This window comes from Stigmatopora argus, chromosome 11 (assembly GCF_051989625.1).
Source record: "Stigmatopora argus isolate UIUO_Sarg chromosome 11, RoL_Sarg_1.0, whole genome shotgun sequence".
NCBI classification, from domain to species: Eukaryota; Metazoa; Chordata; class Actinopteri; order Syngnathiformes; family Syngnathidae; genus Stigmatopora; species Stigmatopora argus.
Window position 1 is genome coordinate 1763807 of NC_135397.1, and position 22364 is coordinate 1786170.

General features: G+C 41.5%; 1 protein-coding gene across 1 annotated transcript; it reads right to left on the reverse strand.

Moving 5' to 3' along the window:
- Window positions 1-8324: 8324 nt before the first annotated feature.
- adss2 (adenylosuccinate synthase 2) lies at window positions 8325-17857 on the reverse strand. The gene is made up of 13 exons (XM_077613702.1): window positions 17261-17857; window positions 16511-16613; window positions 15454-15522; window positions 15335-15385; window positions 15198-15264; window positions 13029-13136; window positions 12486-12567; window positions 12281-12407; window positions 10659-10813; window positions 10276-10400; window positions 10075-10172; window positions 9856-10005; window positions 8325-9047 (listed from the first exon to the last, which is right to left on the reverse strand). The coding sequence occupies exons 1-13, from the start codon at window positions 17420-17422 to the stop codon at window positions 8995-8997; spliced, it is 1350 nt and encodes a 449-aa protein (XP_077469828.1). The 5' UTR covers window positions 17423-17857; the 3' UTR covers window positions 8325-8994.
- Window positions 17858-22364: the final 4507 nt, after the last annotated feature.

Below are 22364 nucleotides of genomic sequence, written 5' to 3' on the forward strand. Positions count from 1 at the left end.
TCTGGGGTACGAAGGGACAGGGGTCCTGCCTAGGGAACTGGCAGGGTAATGTGTGCGCGGGAGGCATCGGGGGTTTAGCCGGCGGTGCGCTGGCATAGCTGGCATCGCCGTCCCCACGTTGGATTATTGAAGGTGGTTTGGGACCATCTGTACACGATGAATGACAAGATGTAGAAAGAATGGATGGCAACGGGACTGGAAATGTCGTCGTTCCTTCTCGAAACATTTTCTGACTCCCACTCCACTTTTAATGTTGTTTTACAGCAAGCATGCAGTCCAAAATACTGCTTTCTTTTATACATGGCTGATGGCGACTACAAATTTGCTGTTTCCTTTTATTTTTCCTATTTGGTGATTTAATTTTGTTTTAATGTTTTTTGGATGATATAAATTTATTTTTAAAAGATATTTTTAGACTCTAATTGAGCTTTGCAATTCAAATGCAGCAAAATGTCAAATGTAAGGTGTCCCTTTTAAAAATAGATATTTCAATACTTGCCCTTTCTTTTCCTTTTTTGGGTCATTTTGAGGTCACTTTCTATTGATTTAAGCAATGACTTCACAAAGTTATTCCTTTCGACATACTTTTATCTCAATTCACCTTCCTTTGAATATCATTTAAGCTCCCAATTCAACACTTGAAATCTTTCTCCTTTCAAAATCCAAGCGGCCCAAACAATAACGGAGCATGCTCCACCACTGCTAAGCGGGTTTTTTTCTCATTTTCTGATCAACTGCTACTTTAAAAGGTCCACCTTTTGTTACCTTTTGGAACCGCCGTGTACTTTTAAAGGCTTAAGGCAATGAATTATGTGCGTAACGATTGGTGTTATTTGAAGAAGGAGGCAAACAGGCTGGCAAGCAGCTGCAGGAGCAGCAGCAGCGCACACACACACACACACACACAACACACACACACACATACACACACTTACACACGCTAAAGACAAGCTGTTGTCGCTTAACGACTGGGCCGCACCGACGCACATCTGCACCCCGCATCATCATTAGCTCGCCCCGTCTCCGTCTCGCTCTTCTCGGTCGTGGGCACGGCTGACAAAGTGAACAATACGCGCAAAATGGCCCCCGTCAGCTGCGGCCATATGGACGCCATCTATGGCTCTTTACGGACAGACTGCGTGGCTTCTGGGCGAGCGGGGCGGGATGGGACGGGATGGGGGGGGGGGGACGGTGGAGTTGGGTGGGGGGGGGGCTTCGGGCCAGCCAGAGGGGATAGAGCCATCACTGTATAGGACTATTAACAACCGCCATATTTACTTCTAATGTGGCGGGAGGTGTTTTATTTTGGCAAACTGCAAAAAGGGCCAAAGGTCAACGGGGTGGCGGATTTACCATTTTGGCGTTTAGGTACCCCATCAAATTCCTCATACACGAACAATACACTTGTTACTTACTCATGTACATTAATTATATTTTGGATGAAACTTTTTTTTTTCATTTTCTGAACCGCTTTATCCTCACTAGTGTCGCAGGAGGGGGGGGGGTGCTGGAGCCTATCCCAGTTGCCTTTGGGTCAAAGGCAGGGCACACCCTGAATCGATAGACCCCCCAATCTAAAGGCACAATGAGACAAACAACCAATCATACTCATAGCTAGGGACAATTTAGAGTGTCCAATCAGCCTACTGTGCATGTCCTTGGAATGTGGGAGGAAACCAGAGTACCCGAAGAAAACCCACGCAACTGAACAGGCAAACTCCACACAGGTGGACCAACCTGGATTTGAACCCAGGACCCGGCCCTTGTGAATCCAACGCGCTAACCACTCACCCACCCTTGAATGAAACTCCTTGCTATAAATCAAACCAAATAATAGCAACATAACATCGTGTAAATTACGGGTGTCAGACTCGGGTTGGTTTGCGGGCTGCCTTAACGTTAACTTGATTTCACGTGGGCCGGACCATTTTAGATATAATATTTTGATTTTTTTTTTATATAAATGGAATAAAAGAACTGCATTAAAGGCCCTGAATATTCAGTTTTTTATAGATCTAAAACAATGTTTATTTTAGCTTTTTTTATATATTTTTAGATTTTACAAAATGATTTTTGAACTAAAAACACAGAAAAAATGGATTAAAAAATTACAATTATTGATTTAAAAGGAGGAAAAAAAATCAGTAAATTTTATATACATCTATACTCTTCATTTTAATTTGATCCTAAAACAGAAAGTCGGCACTCATGATTGACTTTCGCGGGCCAAACAAAATGATGCGGCGGGCCAGATTTGGCCCCCGGGCCGCCACTTTGACACATGTGGTGTAAGCGGAGAACCTCCAGCACGGACACTTGAATCGAAAAAAATATGATTTGGCATTTACTGGCTGCATTATTTTTACGGGTCTAAAATTATGAGTTTGCGATGGCCGCCATTCTTGCGGACAGATTGTGTTGTGTTTCTGGGGCCAGATGGTTGGACAAGGTGTGCACCAGCGCTATTCTTCTCCCCCCCCCCCCACCGCCGAAAAACTTGGCATTCTGGCGTTCGCGTCCTGCCTTCTCTCTATCTCAACCGCCTTCCCTCTCGGACTTTGAACCCAGCTGGTTGGCTGGCGCCAGGCTTTTTTCTTCTCCCCGGGATGGTTGTCGGAATCCTTCACTGTTGTTCTAATTATCTTCCCGTCTTAGGCACCCACGTCGGGTGTTTGCGACCGGTCGTCTCTTTGCGACAGATCGTGGGTGCAAAGCTGCCGGGGGATTTACGCAAAGGAGGGGAGACACGACGAGATTTGGGGTGCGGCGGCGTCACTTTGAGGCGCTTGCCTCGACCCATGTCAAACATTAAGTGCAGCGTTTTGATCTGGCAACCTGGGAACTTTGACCATTTTGAATTGGATGGCTAGAAATGCTGCCGATTTCCAGGAATCGTCAAGATGTGATTGAGGGTCATTCAATGACAGCGTAATAGAATAAAATCTTGTGTCGTCTTTGAGATTGCCATGATAAGGCTGCTAAGAAACAGGGGTCTGAAATTTCCAGGAAAAAAAATGAAATTCCGAAATATAATTGGCTCTCCGAGTACTGCCGTAATAACATAAAAATACGTTGTAAAATTAATTCCAAGTGTTGACTCCTCAAGTACTTCTTATAAGTGACCTAAATGCTCCATATGCTCCATAAAAACGGACAAAATCCTATGCATGGACTGAAATATGTTACCCAAAAACCTCTCAAAATGCACTTAATCCGCTTAAATCTAGACAGAAAAGGAGCGTTCGATAGATCATGCTAATTTAAGATTTAAAGCAGACGCAACTCAAATGTTTTCTTCAGTAACTTGATATTTTCACTATTCAAAAGTCCAAAGGTCCAACCAACCTCTGGCCACGCAGGTGTGCGTTTAGACCGAGCGGTAGAATGTAAATAGCCGCACGCATCAAGAGGATGTGTACCAGCGTGTATTTGCGTGTGTAGGGTTGCCAAACGCGTGACCTCGGCGCCTCTCCCCAACAGAACAAGCGCCTCCTGGGCAAATATTTAAAGTCAAAACAGGCCGGGCCCATAAAAAAAAAAAAGCTGAGGGGTGGCGATGGCGGCAGCGCGGATACCTCTGTCAAGAAAACGCTGACGGAGTGGGGGGGCCGGCAGCTGCCGAAAGGAGCCCGGACGTCTCGGACGCCGACACCTGTCTACGCTAGCAAATGTACAAACGGGCCGTGTCCGTGGTGGTCCTTTGGGCTCTTACTCGGGGGTCTCAAAAATCATTTGCGGGAAAATAATTACACGCTGGCGTTTAATCGGGACCTACTGACGCGTGTGGACAGGTGTGCTAAGGAAAGATGAACCGATTCAGGGGTTTCCCTCAGAAAATTTACAACGCCCGGTTAGCCGAGAAGCCCGCTGGTGGGAAATTGTGACTATTAGAGGTTGAGATTGGCTATTAAATTATTAATATTTGGTTTTAGAACAAAAATGCAATTCCGCACAATAGCAAAGACAAAAATTGTTTGAAAAATGTCCTGAATTTAAGAATAATCATTTGAAATTGGAATGTTCTGAGTCACTGAAAAATGCGGAAAAAAAAGTCAGTCCTTAATTGATGTCAAATATCGGCATTGATTTGGATCGTGGAATATCGCAAAAAGGAACCAAGTGAATATTTTTAAGTTAGAATAGCGAAGGAATGACTTCTACGTTTTAGACGTGCCCATTCGTATCAAGATGATTCATTTGTAAAGAAAAGAGCGAATTGCCTTAATAAAATCAAATATTTCTAACTCTCTTTTCTCGTGTGAACGTTATACAGGTGAGGATAAACGATGTCGGCAATTTTTGGGGAAAAAAGTGGCCTTACAATCCGCACGTGTAAGACTCGTTTCAAGCCGGCACCCCAAATATCGCCGCAAAACGTCTATGTGTTCGCACAAAGATACTGTGGAACGCACCTTTTTTGTTGCCCGCCACACCCTCTCCGCTGGCTCACCCCCATCTGTTGCGTCCCAGGGGACTTTAGTTTGTGTGTGCTTGCATCTGTGTGCTTGTGTGTGCATGTGTGCGTGATTTGGGGGGTCAGGCGTTGGCTCCGGTTGCCCATTGATCAACAGCTGCCGGGCTTCTCATGCTGAGCCGGACGGCTGCGAAGGCGACGGCAGCTGGGCCCCGAGGGGCCGAGGCGGGGCGGGGCGGGGACGACCGGGTCCGAGCGAGCGCGGCGGCTTTGGGGGTCCGAGCGTGCCGGGCCAGGACCGAAGGGGTGTTTATTGCCGGCTCGGAAAGGTTCAAAGCGCGATGGAAGCTGAGCGTGTTGGGCCGCGGCCAGATGCGGACCACCGCCGGGATGTAAAACGCTGATATAGGCATGGCGGTACCTTGTTTGGTGGGTTTTTTTGGGGGTAAGAATAAGAATTTCGCAACAGGTCCGGGGGTTTAATGGAAGGTTTTCAAAAAGGAGTTAGAGGGAAGCCTGATAAGAGCGGTTAGCTAACATGCTTAAGCATTTTAAATTGGCGCTAATGAATGGTTGTTCGTCTCATTGTGCCCTGCCATTGGTTGGTAACCACTTTAGGATGTTCCCAAACTACTGCCCACAGGTGGCTAGGGTAAGCTACAGCACCCCCAGCTACCCTTGTGAGCAGAAGCGGTTCAGAAAATGAATGGAATTTAAGCTTTAGCATTTATGTGGAAAAAGGAGAAAATTATGTTGTAAAAATTAAAATATAGCAAAATATGACATGGCATTTAGATTAAAACGGGGTCTGGACTTTTGCAATATTGTGTGAGCTGTTTGCACATTTTGTTTTTTTAAAATAAAACAATAAATCGAAAAAAAAATCCTCACCTTTTTACTCAGGCCACCTTGTGAGAAGATGATATTTATGGGTGAGGTCAAGAAGGGAAGAGGAGCCGACAGCTGTTGGGGGTGTCGCTGCTCACACATCTGTTAGTATGTTTGCCTTGTGTGGAGCCAGATCAACGGCTTGGGGGGGTCCTGGGGGTCTGTGAAAGGCAGAGGAATGGAGGCAGGTGAGGGTGGCAAAAAGACACCAAGTCAAAGCGAAGGGTTAAGAAAATAAAAATACATTTACGGCCGCGCATTCCGCGCTACAGGGTCGCGGGGTCAGCTGGAGGACACAACTGGACTCGGGGGAAACAAAGTACGTACGTGCAATCAAAAGCAAAAAATAGGAATTGAATATTTTCTAACGTGTTCAATCAAAAATAAAACTGCGTCCTATTTGGTCTTTTTTTAGTATTTGGGGGGAATTACATGTAATTTTATTTTTACCGATTAGTACACGAAAGGACATTTCCTATTGACATGAATTCCGCTTTTTACGATGCTTGTTTCCATATTTCATATGAACTATTATCTTGAATGAGTTTTCCCGCAATAATGGAAGTATGGCATCCATTTCAAACAATGACTGAATCCAGTTCCCACGTAGCCAACAAAGCAGGGACTCAAAATGGCGTTGGCAACAATCTCCTGGTCTCCAGCCTGCTTTTGGAGAGGTTCAAGCGATAAATGTAATACGCATCCGACAGCGAGACGCTCACGTAACAAGTGTGTAGATCAGAGACAAAAAGAAAGTGTACTTTTGGAGGACTTGAACAAGGCTACGTTCCAATTCCCCCCATCAATGGGAGCCTTTGTGTGCGGGTCAAAAGATCACACATGCGCACACTGCAAAGAATACGACATGTTCCGCTAAAGAGGATATTAAGAGAAGGCTTTTTTTCGAAATGTATGAGTCGGCGCTAGTGCCTGAACGGAGAGGGAGGGGGTCCTCATTTGCTTGTCTGTGTGGCGAGTGACTTCTTTGGTTGCAAATGCAGAGGCCGTCCAGTGGACAAAGAGGCCTCGTGCTGGATTCAAATGAGGGCGACGTGGGGGATTGAATGACAGGGGGAGGGCTGATAAATGAGGGGGAAAAGTGAAAACCGGGCGAGGTGGGCAGTTGGCCGGAAACAAAAGTCAACAGAAAGGCTCTTGTGTTTTGTTGTGTTCAAGTTCTGGAGGTAAAAGTCAAATGTCCGCCTCACATCTGGCCAAGTTGTTGTGGCATTCAATTGCAGTCAAATGAGGAGAGGAAGGGCGGTGAGCAAATGCAAACGAGTCGTTGCGGGTAAAGTTCCGCCTCCAGATGCGGGTGGGCTCATGATAGCCTCACTTGAAAGGTCACTTGCCTGTTAGCAGTGATGGAGGTTTTCAGATAATAATACAAGTGAAAAGAAATTCACTTAAAGATTAGTTTCCCCAGAGAATCTAAACAAAAAAAGGAATCTTTTTTAGAAAGTGAATTTGTATTTTTATTGAGAAAAGTTGAAAAATCACCTTGGTATTTATGCCAGTATGCTAATGATATAGAGAAAGTAGCAAGAAACTATTCCTCATTTTATGTTTGTGAAATTCCAAGTTTGGTTCAATTGGTATGTATACCTTAAAATGTAATGCAAACCACTCGTGATGATAATTGTTTGGGGGTACTGAAGCCAAATTTCAGTCTAAAAATGGCTGTGCACAGATACTGTGTGCATATTTAAATTAATTAGATTGTAGAATTTAAACGCAGTAGTGGTTGTAGTTTTTCCGGAAATGACATTTTACATGATTTCCTGGCTAAGGGCGCCATCTTGTGTCAAATGAAACATTGAATTTACGTTATCATACACCCATCTGTTAATACTAGATTAAATAAATGGCAGGTATATGGCAATATTTTATTAACCATTCATTTATCTTCCGCTCATCCTCACGAGTATCACAGAAAAGGGAAAAAAACAAGGCAACTTACCTTTACGTCGCCGACGGGGGGTCATTGCCACCTGCAATATGGAGGATGAATTACAAGAGAATGTTTTTGGCATGTTTTAACACATTATAAAAACCACAATTAAACATATGTACTTTTATGACATATTTTTGGTCATGGTGGAATTGCCTCGTCTTGTGGCTGTCTAAATCATGCTAGCGGGACTTCGTCCGTTTTGCCAAATCACCCAAATAACAATTTAACAAGTTTACTAATTTACTTTCGCGGTTTGAGACATGACAAATGACCAAATAAATATAAGTAGACCTTACAAAAAATGTACCAAACCCAATTGAGATATTAAAACAGGTAAATATTAGTAATGATAGTTACTTGAAATTAGCTTTAGCTAACAACCTAGTATATCTGATTCTAAACGCTAACTGTTCCCCCCTCCGAGAAAATACATGCTAAATATTGTAGCGTTCCGTTAATTTGGCCCGGTACACGCACGTTTTGCTCATACATAATACTCACCTACACAATAAATATGAAAGATAAAGCACAATTTTTCGAGGTGCCCAAGAACACAAGCTGCATCCCGTCCAATTTCATTAACAAACAGCTGTGGCTGAAAGTATACTTAACGCTCCAATAGTTCATTTCTATATTTTTATTTATTGCGACTACTATGAATCATGGAGTCATCTCAAAACATTAAATATTATTTAAATTGTCCTATTGTATTTTTTTAACATTGCTTCATCTTGTACATTTACCAGATTGCATATTAAACGAGCAATTTATACCATTTCACGACACTAAATAAAAATGAAAAAATATTATATACTGTATTATACATATAAAACACGTTTGGGTTTACTTGCTTATCATTTTTGGTCAATTCACAACTGTTTATCAGGAGTATATATTTTTTTATAATTAAAATACACACACAAATGCAATATCATCCTGATTTGAGGGGAGCATATATTCCAGTTTGTACATGTAAACTATAAATATTCTGTATATGGATTTAACAAACCATAGATAGCAGTATATGGACAGTAGGTTATGTTCCAATTCCAAATGAGTAACACAGTGTACTGGTATTCCACTTTTAATGTCATTGTCTGGATGTGGCCTTTAAATTCATGATTCAAGCTCCAATATATCTGCCTCCATAAAACTAATTTACAGGATTTTAACACAGAAAAGTGCAACAGTTACAAGAGTGAGTTGAAAAGTTACACCTGATCCTGTAAAGTGGTTAAAGGGAAACTCACTCATTGTAAAGAAAAACTTAAAAAACAAGATGCATGCGTGTTAAACAGACGAGGAAAAACAGCAGCTTAAAGTTTGAATTACATATATATGTATAAGGCTTTATTTGTTCCATTCTTTTTTTGCAAATAAGAAGTTAAATATCAAAAGTTCCCTTTTACCTTTATGTCCAACAAGTGCCACGTCCAACCGACCGCAAAAAATAAAACATGTTAAAAATGGCACGACAGATTCAGGCACAGAGCGTTTAAAACTGTTAAATTGAGTTTTTGTTAATGGCGCTGGTGTCTGCCGATCCTATTGGGGGTCCGGTCGGTCCAAATGGCGAATGAGGTTTAGAATCCCGGCATAGCAGCAGTTCTGACGGTACAGTGAGTCGTGAAACTTCGGGTTGAGAATCGAGGGGGGTCCAGGTTCAGGTTCAGGTCCAGGTCCAGTCGGGTAGTCAGGCTGTGTCAGCGTGAAGAAGCCTACGGATTTTTTCTCGTGTCTAAAAGAGCTGGATTATGGACTCCCTCGACTTGCCCACGCCGATCCATTTAACTGAATGCAAACAGGAAGATGACATTTAATAATTCATTTGTTATTCCTACTTAGGATTCCCCCCTTCAATAAAATTGTAGTAACTAAACATTGACCACATAGTCCTTATTATCAGTATGTGCATTTTTACTAAATATTACATTTTACCTTTCTACCATTTAACTTGTTCACTTTCAAATATTGTGGTCCAAGTTATGTACACTAAATCTACCATAGTCAAAAGATTCCATTGTTGTTTTTTTGGAAAGTTGGATCATAATTTACCCCATTCTGAAGTCATTAACTGAATAACATGTTTTGTTTTTAATCAAAATGTACCTACCGTATTTTGCTGTTTAATATACCCCCCCCCCCATTTAATATACCCAGGTATATTAAACGACAGAGGTATATTAAATGGCGCACAAACGGGAGGCTCAAAAAAGCAAAAATCATTTAATATACATATATATACACATATATATATATGTATGTATATACATATATATATATGTATATACATATATATATATGTATATATATATATATATATACATATACATATACATATACATACATATACATATACATATACATATACATATACATATACATATACATATACATATACATATACATATATATATATATATATATATATAAAACGGCAAAATACGGTAATTCTTCCACTAACTTTGCATGTCAACCCCCAAAAAGTGGGCCGATTGCAAAAGTAAAAATGCAGCAATTTAGCCACTTGTTGGTGGTTGAGTAGCCTTAAAATGGTTTGCTTTTTGAAATTTGCAGTGATGATTGCGGTAATTCCTACCAGGCACTCCGACGTGTTCCTCCACGAAGCGCACGTATTTCTGGGCGTTCTCCGGGAGCTGGTGGAAGCTCCTGGCGTCCGCCGTGCTGCTGTTCCATCCGGGCAGCGTCTCGTATTGGACATCCACCTGCGTGAGCACTTCCTGATTGGCTGCGCACACGAGCACGCCGCTTGGTTAGCGCGTGGTCACTTTCTCCAACCTCGTCTAGCGTCGCTCACCCGGGAAGTGCGGTATCGTCTGGCCGTCCACTTTGTAGGACACGCCCACTTTGATCTCCGGGAGGACGTCAAGTATGTCCAGTTTGGTAAGTGCTAAACTGTCAAAGTGCAGGGATTTATACAGTAGAGAGCAGATTCTCAAAATTGGTTAGATGCTAAAAAAATGGGATTCGGACAACTAGTTGAAATGTGTTGACTTACGCCGTGAAGCCGTTGATCATGTCCGCATATTTGATGAGTACCAGGTCAAGCCAACCGCAGCGCCGCTTCCTACCGGTGGTCACGCCGACCTCCTTGCCGCGGGTTTGCAGCAACTCGCCGACGTCCTGCCGGCACATCAAACCATCGGCAGGGGAACTACAATTGGTCACGTAGACCGCCATTAACTTCATTTTAAAGGCGGTGCTGTAAAATGCTATGTGGAAAAAAAATGACATCAATACTGAAGCAATCGTAACCGATAGCAGTGCCACCAAACGACCACTAGGTGGTGGTGTTTTTCCTTTTCTTTTTTTTTTTTACAATTCCTTAGCAAACATGTATCATGTCTTGCATAAAATATGGAAATAGTCGACGGGACCTACGTTGTTCTGTTCGGAGGGGAAGGCACCGATGCCGACCCGGGTGGTGTAGGCCTTAACCACGCCGTAAACCTCGCCGACGTTCTGCGGGGGCATGCCGAGGCCCGTGCACACCCCACCCACCGTGCAGTTGGACGACGTCACGAATGGATACGTCCCTGGAAAACATATTTGCAAAGGAATATGAGGCATTAATAATTATTTATCAATAATAGATACATTGAACCAAAGCCCTTGAATCAAATCCAAGTGTGGCAGACAAAGTAAATACACACCAAATGGTAATTAATGATTAATGTTAATGTGTTTCTGTAAAACTAGTCACTTGTACTTTTAAGTATATTACTTCCCAACAGTTGTGTACACGTGGCATGTTTATTTTAGCGTGTCCTGATATAGTTGGCAGGCCAACTGGGTCGTGTTGTGTGACCAAGAGCGGACACCACTCAGAAAGCGGCGTTCCGAGAAGCCGCGTTACGGCGCTTTGACGCCCCCAATCATATCTGACATTCCTCAAAATCCTCAATTCAGTCTTTCACAAGAGAGAATGTCGCCTATAGAGAACCAACCCACAATAATCAGTGGTGCAAAAAATATTTTATGAGTTGCCTGAGGATGTGCCTGAAGGGAAAAAAAATAAAGATAAAAAAATCACAAGATTTGTCATCACGCCAGTGGAACACACTAAACTTTGTACTGTCATATGAGTGCCAAAATGAGTTAACAGTATAATAGAACTGGTTTGAAAGGGAACCGTCTTAACTCAGTAACTTGACTAATTCTTGAATTGAGTAACGTGAAGAGCTTTTTCCATTAATTCTCATATCAAATGATGCTTTCATTGTAAATGTATTCCAAAAACAACGTATGCGATAATAAACAAAATGTGAAAGCCAATTGCAAGTGTTTTAAAATTAACCACAAAAAGTACACTGCCAGAAAGGTACTGCCCCCTGGTGGCACTCTTCCTTAGGACGGAAAACTTCAATCCACAAGGCGAAAATTCCCGCTAGGTCACATGTGTCAAAGTGGCGGCCCGGGGGCCAAATCTGGCCCGCCGCATCATTTTGCGTGGCCCGGGAAAGTAAACCATGAGTGCCGACTTTCTGTTTTTGGATCAAATTAAAATGAAGAGTATAGATGTATATTAAATTTCCTGATTTCCCCCCATTTAAATCAATAATTGTAATTTTTTTATCAATTTTTTTCTGTGTTTTTAGTTCAAAAATCATTTTGTAAAATCTAAAAATATATTTAAAAAAGCTAAAAATAAACATTTTTTTTAGATCTATAAAAAAACGGAATATTCAGGGATTTTAATCCAGTTCTTTCCGTGTTTTTAGTTCAAAAATCATTTAGTAAAATCTAAAAATATATTTTAAAAAAGCTAAAATAAACATTTTTTTAGATCTGTAAAAAACTGAATATTCAGGGCTTTTAATCCAGTTCTTTTAATGCATTTATAAAACAAAAATCGAAATATTATATCTAAAATGGCCCACGTGAAATCAAGTTGACGTTAAAACGGCCCGCGAACCAACCCGACCGAGTCTGACACCCTTGAACGGCTTCGGGCGAATGGAAAATTACCTACGTTGTTTCCCGCGTGCGTTTTGCCCACTGACCGAAATCGATGTCCAGCAGCGCCGCGTTGGCCCCCTCCACCAGGATCTTCTTGGGGGCCCCGTGAAGAGCCTCATACATGTAGTGCACGCCGTCCCTCACCATGGGCTTGACCTGCTCCACGTATCCCTGTGGTGAAGGGGATGTGACCGTTAGGATTGCTCTTATTTTGGAGGGATAATAATATGCATTCTTTCCAGCTTTTACCTTTAATTTGACAAGCTCCCCCTCCACATCTATTTGCAGACTGGGGTACATGGCCTGGTACTGCTGGGCCAATAATTTATACCTGCACCATTCAATAAAATGGTCTTTCTCATCCACATAATACTTTACATCTGACATAAAATATATATATATCAATTTTACTCTTATCGAGTGAAGTATTTTCTGGAAATGAAAACATTTCAGATAGCCGATTGACCTTAGTAGAGTAATATCTTGTTTTATAAAAAATAACCACACCCCAAATCAAGACCTCTATTATTTATACGGTAAAAGCAGGTACTTCAAGTGTAGTTTGCGTAGTGAGAAGGGATGTCAAACCATCACAAATCGGATCGGAATCTATTGGAAATTGGTCCGTTCAGAAGATAGGGTAAAAAAAAATGGATTTTTTTCATATATATATCAGGTACATGTACATATTAGGTAGTATTGGGAGAAGAAGACTGCGCTAATGCTAAAATAGCATCTTAAGACTTTGCTGTAGAGTCTATCCAGAGGGGGGAGGGGGGATTTTTGGCAAACCTGTCAGAGAAGTGCGTGAAGTCGGCGAGCAGGTCGCATATCCGAAGGCCACTGCGGGCTGCCTTGGTAGAGTACACGGGTCCGATCCCCTTCTTTGTCGTCCCCAGGCTTAGAAATGCATAAACAAAGACGACATTCACTGTGAATCATTTGTTTGTTTTCCTTAGCGCACATGTGTGAAAGTGGCGGCCCGGGTGCCAAATCTGGCCCGCCGCGTCATTTTGTGTGGCCCGGGAAAGTAAATGATGAGTGCCGACTTTCTGTTTTAGGATCAAATTAAAATGATAGATATAGATGTATATTATATTTCCTTATTTTCCCACTTTTAAATCAATAATTGCAATTTTTTAAACATTTTTTTCTTTGTTTTTAGTTCAAAAATCATTTTGTAAAACCTAAAAATATATAAAAATATTTTGTTTTCCATTTTAATATGGAACATAATTTAAAAAAAAAATCCTTTTGAAATGAAAAACAAATGATTAAATAAATGATTTTCCCTTACTAAGAAAAAAAAAGCTCACATAAACATTGTTTTAGATCTATACAAATTTGAATATTAAGGGCTTTTAATCCAGTTCTTTTAATCCATTTATTAAAAAAATAATTAAATATTATATCTAAAATGGTCCGGCCCACATGAAATCGAGTTGACGTTAATGCGGCCCGCGAAGCAACCCGAGTCTAACACCCTTGCCTTAGCGCTTAAGCTGAGGTGCTAGATTTTAAAGCAGATGATGACCACTAAATACGGACATTTTTAAGCAGAAGCTTAAATGTTTGGGACTGGCATCTCCCCATTTCATTTTTACTGGCTCATAACAGATTTGTATGTAAATATTATTTGCTGGATTTTAACAACGTTGCATTTCCCCCCTTTAGCCTGCTGGCCATTTTATATGACACTTCCGCTATTAAAAGCGAGGAGGGTAAGCATGCGGGTAATTGGCTGGACACCCACGCCAACTATGGTTACAGCTTACTGGGTTTCATTGTTAGCCACAGCACTGAGTGTAACCATGTAAATCATAACAAGGCACATTTGCTCTGTCAGCTTAATTGGGCATATTACATACGTATATCATTCCAAAGTAGAATTGGTCAAAATTAAACGCGTATGGAAACGAGTCGTACGGTGTTTGTAAGGTTTTTTGGGGGTTTGTAAGGGGAATTATAATCATTTATAAGGGCAGTTATCGGCAGAGGTTGACAGGTATGAGAAATACGGTGGCAAAATATTCCACAAAGGGTTGCAGTGGGTGCAGGTTTTCATTCCAACCCATAAAGCGTACACCTTTTCACCAAACTGGTATGTTACCAGTGCAATCAGTGGATTGCAGTCAGGTGCCTCTCGTTTCAGCCCAACCCCCGACGGTCAAACTGTCTATGCGGGATTGCTTGGAACAAAATCCCGCACCCACGTTGGCCCTCGAGGACCGCTTTGCCCACCCTCTGGCCTTGATCATATTTTTCCAAGATAGATTTCCCCCTGTAAATGTGTCTGTATTTGCATTTTTACTGCTTCACGTCCGTGTTCTTTAGCAATTTAAAAGTTCTGGCAACGCGAGACTCGTCTTGTGTTACTTTGAATGCCTGGAGATAGATGTTGGAAAGACGCCAGCTGCTTGCTTGAGCCTTTAAAAGGACTCCCTTCCTCACACACACACACACACACACACACACACACACACACACAAACACAAACACACATTTCTCGCAAAGTGTTGAGGGCTTAAAGCAGATGAAACAACTTTCAACAACAATTACTGCTCTCTTTCTTTGCGTTAATGCTTGGAATGCTCTGCAGGCTTATGCTCTTCATTCCGCACATAAATTATTATTTTTTTACCATTGAAGACAAAGTAAACTCGTTTTAGAAATAGTACGGTTAAAATTTCAGTTTCACGTTAATAGGTTTATTTATAGGTATACTTTAATAAAAACAGATGAAACAAATTAGATAAAGCTCCTATACATATTAATGATTTAAAATGCACATATAATAATATCCCCGAATAACCCCGACACACGTTCAAGTGCTTTCGCCAAGAAATTCATACTGTTTTTAAAATGGCTAAATGGATTTTATGGGTGTACGCTTAAATACTTCAAATTGATTTTAACAACTAATCTTTTGTATGGTGCATGTGGATGTTGCGGGTGCCTTACTTCTTGCCTACTTGCTCTTGCCTCAACTGCTCCTGAACGCCATCCACGGCTTGGTGGAAGTCAAACACTGTGGAGGAGGGAAATAGGGAACGTAAACACACAACTCAGAGAAGGTCACGCGGGTGGGTGGCACTTACCAATATGGGCCCTGTCGGAAATGATCAACCTTTTCTCCCAACCTTTCAGACCTGCGTCCCAAAAAATAGTTTGATGCTCAACTGCCGCGCCGTCATTCCTTTGGAACAAAATCACTCACTTTTGCCTTTACTCTCGTTCTTTGCGGCTTCTTCGAAAAGGCCCGGGAGGTGGATCACCACACCGTTACCTAGTGTACAGGGGAAAAAAAAGTTTGCATATTGGAGATGTATAGAATTCTTAAAGAATAAAAATGAGGCAATTAAATTATCCTGTAAAATCAGAACAACAGGCTAAATGAGCTCTTAACATAAATAAAAAGTGCGACTGATAGGCCGGAAAATACGCTACGCCAAGGGTGTAAGACTCGGGTTGGTTCACGGGCCACGTTAACGTCAACTTGATTTCATGTGGGCCGGACCATTTTAGATATAATATTTAGATTTTTTTTTAATACATTGATTAAAAGAACTGGATTAAAAGCCCTAAATATTCAGTTTTTTATAGATCTAAAACAAAGTTTATTTTACCTTTTTTTATATTTTTAGATTTTACAAAATGATTTTTGAACTAAAAACACGGAAAAAAATTGATTAATAAATTACAATTATTGATTTAAAAGGGGGAAAAATCAGCAAATTTAATATACATCTATACTCTTCATTTTAATTTGATCCTAAAACAGAAAGTCGGCACTCGTGATTTACTTTCTCGGGCCGCACAAACTGATACGGCAGGCCAGATTTGGCCCCGGGCCGTCACTTTGACACATGTGCACTAGGCTTAACAGTGTCTTTGTGAGGACCATCTGACTTTAGTTTTATAATGCCTGTGGCAGTTCTTTCTAATGTGTTCACAATATCAATAGATCACACATGTGCACCAACTAGAGTGCACGGGAGAGTAACAATAAAAGCCCAACCCACATTAGTTAATGAAGTTACTGCGGGCAAAGTGACATTTGGCTACGAGTCAAAATCATTACGCCGGAGGCCATTTGAACAAAGGGCACGAGTAGTAACAAGGATGCAAATAAGGGCATCGTTTCTAATAGGCTTTATGGTGAAATAAAAAAACCATGGTCGTGTAGGGGTTGAGTATCCGTGGTCCTAAAGTGGTGGGGTGCGTGTGACACTAAAGAGGCAGCGTGTAGGTGACACGGAGATGGCGTAACGCACCGATGAAGGCGGTGACGTCGGGGTTAATGATGCCACTGGGGAGGAGGTGAAAGTCGTACTCCACCGAGTCCACCACCACGGTGTGCCCCGCGTTGTTGCCGCCCTGCGTAGAAACACACAAATACTTTCATTCCCCACGGGAAAAGTTCCGTGACTTTGTTTGGGTGTGCTAGAATGCAGATTTTGAAGATTAAAAAGGAAGAAATGAGGAGCATTTAACTGAAAGCTACAAGTCCATTACTAAAAAAAATCCAATGTTTTCAGATATCTGCTGTGTAATGTCTTTTTGAGAGGATATTTCACTAAGATTAGATCTATTTTTCAATAGTGATAGAGTTATGACACTTGTTTGGACATTCAGTGTTGAATACACTTTTCCTGGGTGTGTTCATTTTTAACAAAAGAAGCCTAAAGTCATAACTGGAGCAAACGTGAAGGTCATTTATTATATGGCTCGTCTATTCCTTTAAGGCTAGCACCTGGTGACGCCTGCTCAGCGCAAGGTGCATTTAAAGACCTGTAGCAGAAAGGTGAGCTATGTTTGCTAGCAAGACTTCAAGGTGACATTCGCAGTAAAAAAACACACCATAGTAACAACTGAGCGTCCGGTAATGATGGGCAGCGAGCCAGGGAAAAGGTTATCTTGGTGCGGACGGATAAAGAAACGAAGGAAATGAAGCCTGCAAGGCGGGAAATGTTTTCCCATTTTCCCGCTTTCCTGCTTCCTCGACAAGTGAACGCAACACCAACCTGACATCTGCACACCATGTCCGCGTCTTGCGCTAGCAGGTCCACCACTTTGCCCTTTCCCTCGTCGCCCCACTGCGCGCCCAGCACCACCGTTACTCGGTTGCCCACCGGCGGTCTACTGGGCCGCGTCGCCGCCGACTCCTGGCTTTCGCTTTCCGACATGGCCCACCGCTGCTGGAGCTCCGGAGCTGAGTGGCTGTGACTTGGCGGCTCGGCAATGGAGCTTGAGTGGGGTGGTGGCGGCGGCGCCAGCCCACTCCCAAGGCAACGTTAGACGCCAGGAAGTAACACGCCTTGCGCATGCGCACGGGTGTCGATAACCAGGAAGTGGGTGAATGTCATGCGGATCGGTGGGAGGGAAATTATGAATTCACCATTTCCCACCCGATTTTAAAAGTCAACTGCAACATCTTACCCCCCAAAAATATGTGGCCTCGCCGTAAAATGTCTATTGTTTTCCATTTTGGTGGCAAGATTGTGGTCGGTTATTTTCGATTCGTACTGTTCAACACTACAGCACATGACGTTATCTCTGAGTTTGTCAATGAGGCTTTATGATGATGAATATTAAAACGTGACACCTGCTACGTTTTAGAGTTTTATCTACTATGGTTTCTAGAAACACATTGTTTAGGTTGACGCGGTGCAGTATATTGATTTTTGTGGGCTAATTGTCAAATATCTAATGTCAATAAAGTTTCGAATACATATATTATTTCCTTCTTTTTTTTATTTTGTCTTCATATTTGTATGGCTTTTATGCAATACAAATTAATCTTCAGAATTCACAATTTCACGCAATTGTAATAGGAGTTGTAGTATTAAAAAATGAACTAAATTGTCTAACTTGGTTGTAATCGTGTATTTAAACGCACGAGGGCGCTGTTTCTTAGCTAAGGTCGCATATCAAATTTGACTGTTAACAGTCACTCAGTAAGTGGATGAAATATTACTGAAATGCAATTTACAAATAGTACCTTGGCGATCAACTGATCCAAAGAATCAATTATATATCATATCATCATGAGATGTTTTCCATCCATCAAATATTCCTGCACATCTCACCATCTCATAAATATGTTTTTACATCCACACCTCCGCAGATGGAAAATCCTCTATCAGGTTGTTTTTGGGTGGGCGGAGTAGCTTTTGGCGAATCAAATTGTAATTGATAAATAAGTGAACCAGGTCTCTGTGACACCCCAACCCCCGACAAACCCAACTCTAATCTGCTCATCCAACCCTCTGCCTATAGACTCTGGAATACCAGTGACAATACTTTCCCACTTAGCTCGTTAGTCCTTGTCCCTGTCCGCGATGTAACGAGGCGAGAACAAATTGCTCTAAACTTGCCCGATTAGACGGAGGCCAAAACTGTTCTGAAGGAACAACAGCAAAACCCATTTTAACTAAAACTGGGAAAAATATTAACAAAAGACAAACTTAACGGGGGACAATTACACCCACGAAAGGCCAACATAACGGCACACTGAAAAGACTCGCACACGGATGGGGGTTGGTTAACGAGACAATTGCAAACACCTACGGTGGGTCACACAAGGGAAGGAGAGTCAAAATCGGGACACCAATGCAGGTGAAAGATTGTCAATAGTATCTTTTTTTTAATTTTTTTTTAGAAGTGATCCAGTTCAGCTTCTGCTTTTTCCATATACATTTTGGCTAAGTGGACATTAAATGCCCATTACCACACAGTAAATCTGCCTAGCAATGAAATGAAGAAACCGAAAAAATAACCTAAACGACGGTGTTGTTTTTTACGACTCCCAAATGATAGACTATCATCTGCCCCCAACAGGTGCCTGCATGGAAGTTGCACTTGGAAGCAGATCAGGTGCCGTTGCTTTAGCAAGAATAATCCCAAAATAAGCAGCTGGCCTATTTGTGGGCAGGCACGGCCCCTCGCCTACCCACTCATGTGTTACTACTCTCTCTTCTCTCCCTGTTTTTTTTCTCCCTCTGTACCAGTGGGATGAATGCAGAATTGGTGTATTTATTTCTTTTATTATTTGGGAGCTGAAGGAAAAACACCGTTTTTGCAATGCGCCATGACCTATTTTACGCAAGTACGTGTAGTCCTATAGTCCAGTAAAGCTCAGTTTATAAAACCAAAGTCAGAAAAATAAAGCTGATTAGTCCAAAATCAACACGGAGTGAGCCAGAAATCCTCCAAAATCAACAAAAAGTGACCTAAAATAAACAGGAAATGAACTGAAAGGCCCCAAAGTTTGAGAATAGCTGGTTTTTCTTTTGCTTAAATATTGTAAAATGATGACCTGACTAGCGCTAATTGTCATATGGCCATGTCATAAGACTGTACCCCAAATCGTATCGTATCGTGAGGTACCCAGATGTTCTCGTTTTACGGACTTTAAATTATTTTTGCATAAACCAGTTTGAGAATGACGGCCGTAACGTGTCGTTGCTGGGAAATGCGTGTTGTGATAGCTGAGCAGGAAGTTGAAAGCTGACCTTTGACCCTTTGGAGATGCGGCGTCCCAGTAGGTGACCATGAGACACTGCAACTGCGCCCACTGATGCTGTCGAATCTCATCAAAGACTCGTGGGAATGAACCCCGCTGAGCCCAAAAAGCAATCGCTACTGTATCGCGTGGACCAGTATTCTCAAGCTCGCGCTATGTAGCACTTTTGGCCTCATTTCCTGCGCTCTTTCAAAAACTAGCTTTTGTCCAAAATGCTCGCTAGTGGTAGCGGTGCAGTGGTTCTTCCAACTGACTTTGGTGGCGGCAATCTGGGTTCGATTCCCACTCGATAGCGGTGTGATTGTGAGCGTGCGTGGCCGTCCGTTTCATTGTGTCCTACGATTGGCTGGCTACCAATCCAGGCTGTCCCGCGCCTGATGCCCAGAGTTGCCTGGGATAGGCTCCGGCACCCCCGCGAGGAAAAGCGGTTGTGAAAATGAATGAATCTTGCGACAGCTCCTTCCAAAACCATTCTTTTCATTGTTAAAACAACAACAACAGGCAATGAAATGCCTATTTATTTATCTGTAGTGCACAATTCAAAGTGTCTACATTGCCTTAAAATCCCAAAACACAAAATAAAAGATACATACATCAGATTAAATCAGCAAAACTGAAACCGCTAATAAAATCAAAACTACATAGGCCATCATGAATACGCTGTGCTAAACAAGCAATTTTAGCCGTAATTTAAAGGAAGCTAACGTTTTGAGCGTGTATCATAAACTGCATTTTTTTTTCCGTCAGATTCACTCACGGGAAATGAACCTTTAAAAAAAAAATCTGTCTAGCTCAGAGGGCAGCTTCAAACACACACACACACACACACACACACACACACACACACACACACACACTACTTAGAGGAAATTGCATTTGAGTCTCAGGACTGCATTTTGAGCATGTATGCACTTTTAAGAAGCATGTAGACACACACACACACACACACACACACACACACAAATACACACTCGCATCTTGTGTATGGAATGGTCAGCTGATTTAGCTGCTTGACTTTTTTTTTTCATGCATGTGATAGGTCACGTGTTGCACACTAGTGCACCAACGCTACATACCTTAATGTTGTTAGCAATGTTGCCTTCACTGGCATCTCTTTGTCGCTTCGGTGCGTGAAGACCTTTTTAAACCCATGCGTTACATTTTTTTAAAGAAATCAATTGGTCTCTCTCCAGACCCAAATGGAAAAAAATAATAAAAACTAAACATAGAATTTCATTTTTGTGTACAAGTAGAGAAAACATGGAAATAAATAGACAGTATTTCCACAAAGTGCAATTGGTACTGTTTTGGCCAATCAAATGTCAATGATCTAATCGACTAAAAATAAGAAAAAGTATGACTTTACCATATTCTGCATTTCAATGAAATATATCATATTCAATTTCATAACAGCCTCAACAAAACATCATTTCTAAAAAAAGTAAGAAGACATTAACACTCATTTTTAAAATGTATGATTATTTTGTAATATGGTATTTGCCACAAAAGCCAAGAGCTGGTTTGCCAAATTTCATATTTCTCGCCGGCATGTGATTGACATATCGAAATTGTATGAGTATGAATGAGTGAACAGTGGGTGCAGATTTCATTCCAAGTCATAAAGAGGACACCTTTTCACCAAACTGTGAATGTATGTGACCAGTGCAATCAGTGGATTGCAGTCAGGTGCCTCTCATTTCAGCACAACCCCCGACAGTTCAACCGTCTGTGCCGGATCGCTCGGAACAAAATCCTGCACCCACAGCAGCCCACGGGTTCATATGTATGTCACATGTGTCAAAGTGGCGGCCCGGGGGCCAAATCTGGCCCGCCGCATCATTTTGTGTGGCCCGGGAAAGTAAATCATGAGTGCCGACTTTCTGTTTTAGGATCAAATTAAAATGAAGAGTATAGATGTATATTACATTTCCTGATTTTCCCCCTTTTAAATCAATATTTGTCATTTTTTAATCCATTTTTTCTGTGTTTTTAGTTCAAAAATCATTTTGTAAAATCTAAAAATATATTTAAAAAAAGCTAAAATAAACATTGTTTTAGATCTATAAAAAACTGAATATTCAGGGATTTTAATCCAGTTCTTTAAATGCATTTATAAAAAAAAAATCTAAATATTATATCTAAAATGGTCCGCCCCACGTGAAATCAAGTTGATGTTAAAGCGGCCCGCGAACCAACCCGAGTCTTACACCCTTGATATATGTTATGTTAAATACGTTCAGAAAAAAATGGGAGACGTCACACCCTTCTCGGCCGATCTGCTGACGATTGTCGGTTAGGTGTGAAACGAGGTTTACGTAAACGGGACTTTGGCCTCGCTTATTTCCTGCGCCCGCGTCAAAGTGTTGAATTAATCTCCAACGCCATCATCGCTGAATGTCACCTCATTTGCTACTTTAGAGTCTAATAATGTTTAATTTACATGTTAACATATCCAAGTTGAAATGTCCATGGAAGACAATGAGTTAACACGCCCCAAAAAATAAAAATAAAATCAAAGATATTCCAACATTTGGAAGCTTTTAGTACTCTACTGAAAAAAATTCTCAACCATTTTCCACATTTATTTCAAAATGTTGCCAGGT

Excerpts from the sequence above, each read along its gene's own strand:
- adss2 (XM_077613702.1), bottom strand. The coding sequence starts at position 17,422 with ATGTCGGAAAGCGAAAGCCAGGAGTCGGCGGCGACGCGGCCCAGTAGA. Across the intron at positions 13,137-15,197 it reads CAAGAGCAAGTAGGCAAGAA|CCTGGGGACGACAAAGAAGG; the intron begins GTAAGGCACCCG and ends TGCATTTCTAAG. Across the intron at positions 10,814-12,280 it reads GCTGCTGGACATCGATTTCG|GGACGTATCCATTCGTGACG; the intron begins GTCAGTGGGCAA and ends TATGTTTTCCAG.